General features: G+C 37.3%; 1 protein-coding gene across 1 annotated transcript; it reads left to right on the top strand.

The window, feature by feature from the left end:
• Positions 1–1,340: 1,340 nt before the first annotated feature.
• On the top strand, positions 1,341–2,759 carry LOC115957734 (uncharacterized protein At4g06744-like). Its single transcript, XM_031076053.1, has one exon. The coding sequence runs from the start codon at positions 1,341–1,343 to the stop codon at positions 2,664–2,666; it is 1,326 nt and encodes a 441-aa protein (XP_030931913.1). The 3' UTR covers positions 2,667–2,759.
• The last annotated feature ends 962 nt before the right edge of the window (positions 2,760–3,721 follow it).

Below are 3,721 nucleotides of genomic sequence, written 5' to 3' on the forward strand. Positions count from 1 at the left end.
ATAGCTAGTGTGTAGAAACAATTATGACAAATGTTGTAAAGAAAGTTTCTACTGCATTGTTATTAATTATTATTACAGTTGATAGAAATCATAGGATCCTGTAATTCTTTTCCCACTTGAACTGCTAGCTACCATGTGCACAAAAAGGTAACAAATATTTAAAATTTTAAACTCATGCCACCCCATCTCCACTAGGAGCATTTGTATTTGGAATCTTCAAATTATTCTATTTTATCATCTCAAAACCTATTTTATCATTTATACCATACCATTTTACAACACTCCCAACATCCCAACTTTTATTTTTCTATTCAACTTATTAAAATAATATAACTACCCAATAAATTAATACTAATCCAATCTCTCTCCCACCCTTCTCCTCTATCAGTGTTTATCTCTTTCTCATTGTCTCTCTCTTTTAGCCACCCATCACCACCCCCTCTGCCACAAGAATCCCCCCCACCACCACCATGAAAAAACCCATCAGATACAGACCCACCATTAGATACAAACCCACTGACCCAAACCATCCCATTAGATACAAACTTCCACCGATACAAGCCCATCAGATACAAACCCATCGATATATATTCATGTTTCTGAGCAGATTATATATAACTGCTAGACTTATCAAAAAAAAAAAAAAAACCCCACCGATACAAACCCATCAGATACAAACTCATTAATACAAACCCATCAAATTAACCCACCATCACAGATCACCCCAAACCTACCAACCTAGACCCATGCTGCCACCATTGAGACCACCCCACGTTGCCGCCATTGATCACTTACACAGACCCATGTCGCCACCATCGAGACCACCCCACGTCGCCGCCATCGATCACAGACCCAGACCCACACCGCCACCATCGAGACCACCTCACATTGCCGCCATTGATCATTGACCCATACCCATCTCGACATCGATCAGCGACCCAGCTCTGGTGGCATGCTTTGAACGAGAGAGAATCAAAGAGGGAGTGAGAACTGAGATGAAGAAAGAGAGAATCAGAGGAAGAAAAAAAAAAAAAAGACAATTGAATGGCTAAGAGAGAGAGAGAGAGAGAGAGAGAGAGAAATAATATAATACTTATGCAAGATGCTACAATACCGTCATAAAAGTAAGATGGTACTGTAGCAGTATTGTAAAAAAGTTTACCAGTTTAGAAGACCGGATGAAGTGGGTTTTTTGTGCATTGATGGTAAAATACACTAACATATGCCATATACAATTGGCAATGTGAATGCTCTAAGATACATCTGGTACTATAAAGAAGTGGTGAACTACAGCTACTTCACATGTTTGCACAAAACCTTCTTCTTTGTTCACTCACGCAATGATGTTCCGAACACTTATTTCAGCCTTATTTTTCCTATGTTCCAATTCCCTGCATGGCCTTGCCCAACCTGCTGGATGTGCTCTACCACCTCATCCTAACCCTATGATCCATCGTACCAGACCACGACCACCACTATACCCACCAGGACTTCATCTCATGCCTCGTCGCAACAAAACAGATCCTGGACCCTTGTCCAATAGAGCCAGAATTCTATTCATCACCAAAGAACTCAAAAGAAACATCACCTACGACCCAAAAGGCTATACTTGCACTTGGGTTGGAAACAACTATTGCCTTTTCAAAGGGTTCTATTGTGACACTGTCCCTGACTTAAACATTACCGGACTTGCTCGAATTACCTTCAATGGTGCAAGATTTGGTGGTACTTTCTTGAACTTTTATCGCTTTATTCGATATTTGCCGGACATTGCTATCTTCCATGCCAATTCTAACAACTTTAGTGGACCTATTAATAAAAACCTCAAACAATTACGTTATCTATACGAGCTGGATTTGAGTAACAACAAATTCCTTGGTCAATTTCCAGCTTATATACTTGGTGCCACGAATTTAACATTTGTGGACCTTAGGTTCAACACTTATGCTGGGATAGTCCCACGTCGATTATTCGACCTTGACACAAACGTGTTGTTTGTTAACAACAACGGGTTCAATCAGACAATTCCAGCTACGTTAGGTAACACGCCAGCTTTGTATCTCACACTTGCCAACAACCATTTCACTGGTGAAATCCCACATAGTATTGGCCAAGCTTGGAACACCCTGCTTGAAGTACTCTTCTTGAACAACAGGTTGAGCGGTTGTTTGCCTTATGAAATTGGGTACTTACAAAGAGCCACAGTGTTTGATGTTGGTGGGAATTTATTGACGGGTCCAATTCCACAATCATTTGGGTGTTTGTTTAAGATGGAGTTACTCAATTTGGCTCATAATCAGTTTTACGGGACTATTCCAGAATCATTATGCGGGTTAAAAAATGGGTACAATTTTTCATTATCTTACAATTTCTTCACAGAAGTAGGGCCTTTGTGTAGGAAATTGATAAGTAAAGCCAGACTTGATGTAAGGAAGAATTGTATTTCTGGGCTACGAGAGCAGAAATCTGCAGCTAAGTGTAACCGTTTCTTTACTACGCAGAGAAGAAGCTGCTCAAGAGAGAGTACTTTCAGTATTGTTCCTTGTAAGATTGGTACTACTAGTAACTCTTTGGAAGAAGAAAAAGATGAGGTTTTTCCTACAATTGATGAAATGACTCCACCTTCACCCGTGACCTACGGTGCCCTCACGAAGCCTCACCATTGATGTTGGAAGGTATATATGTGTATATATTGTAGTGCCTCGGATTGTGAACTCTGATAGAATAAGATTTTCCGAGTTGATCATTTGCTTTGTTAGTTATGGCTGTTATCTGCGTCAATGTCTGTAAAATGGTGTGTAATTAGTCCTTCTGTGTGTAAAATGGTCCTTTTCTTTTTTTTTCTTTTTTTTTTTGGGTGGTGGAATTCGGTCATTGTGCCTTTTGTAAATTGCAAGTGTAACATGTTCGCATTTGTCTGGTTTGTTAACTTCTTTATTCGAAAATAAAACGAGGATCTTTTTTTAATCTATATTTTTTTTTAATTTATAAAAATTCAACCAATAATCCACTATACATATGTATTTTTTTTATGAACAAAAAAAGGGTCTTGTACGTGCATGTGTTTATTGACCCACACAGAGTTCCATCAATCCTAACACAGTATTATTTTTTCTTCCTTTTTAACTTCATCAAAATTTAAAATGGCCAAAAATCAAACATCACATGCTACAATTGATGAAGCATAAAGTAAGACACTCCTTTTTGTTTAAATTTTTAGTCTCAATGTTTTCATTCAAAAATAAAAATCTTGTGTTCCATTTTATACTTTATCAAATATAGTATATCACTTTTTTTTTTGGGTTACTTCATAAGAGCTTATTAAAATGGAATGCAAAGAATTAGACAGAATATCTTTATTCCCTTGTTCAGCACTATAGTGATTTATGCAAGTTGTTTATATTGGGTTATGCAGAATATAATCTTTCATGATTCATCATTTACTTGGACAAAGTTTGGGTTACAAACTTTGTTTTAGCTTAAATCTATAACTAATATTAGGAAGATGACATGTGTCCATATTACGTGCATTGCATATAACTTACTTTAAATGATTAATTAACTTAAGTGTGGTTTAATAAGTCATATACACATTACAGGGACACATGTTATCTTCCACCTACTACAACCAAATTTATGGTCTTAGACTACAACAAAATTTGTAGCCAAATAATGTCTTTCGTCTACTCAACTTGGTGTGTTTAACGGGTTGGAGGAAGAA

This window comes from Quercus lobata, chromosome 2, assembly GCF_001633185.2.
Source record: "Quercus lobata isolate SW786 chromosome 2, ValleyOak3.0 Primary Assembly, whole genome shotgun sequence".
Lineage (NCBI taxonomy): Eukaryota > Viridiplantae > Streptophyta > Magnoliopsida > Fagales > Fagaceae > Quercus > Quercus lobata.

Excerpts from the sequence above, each read along its gene's own strand:
- LOC115957734 (XM_031076053.1), top strand. The coding sequence starts at position 1,341 with ATGATGTTCCGAACACTTATTTCAGCCTTATTTTTCCTATGTTCCAAT.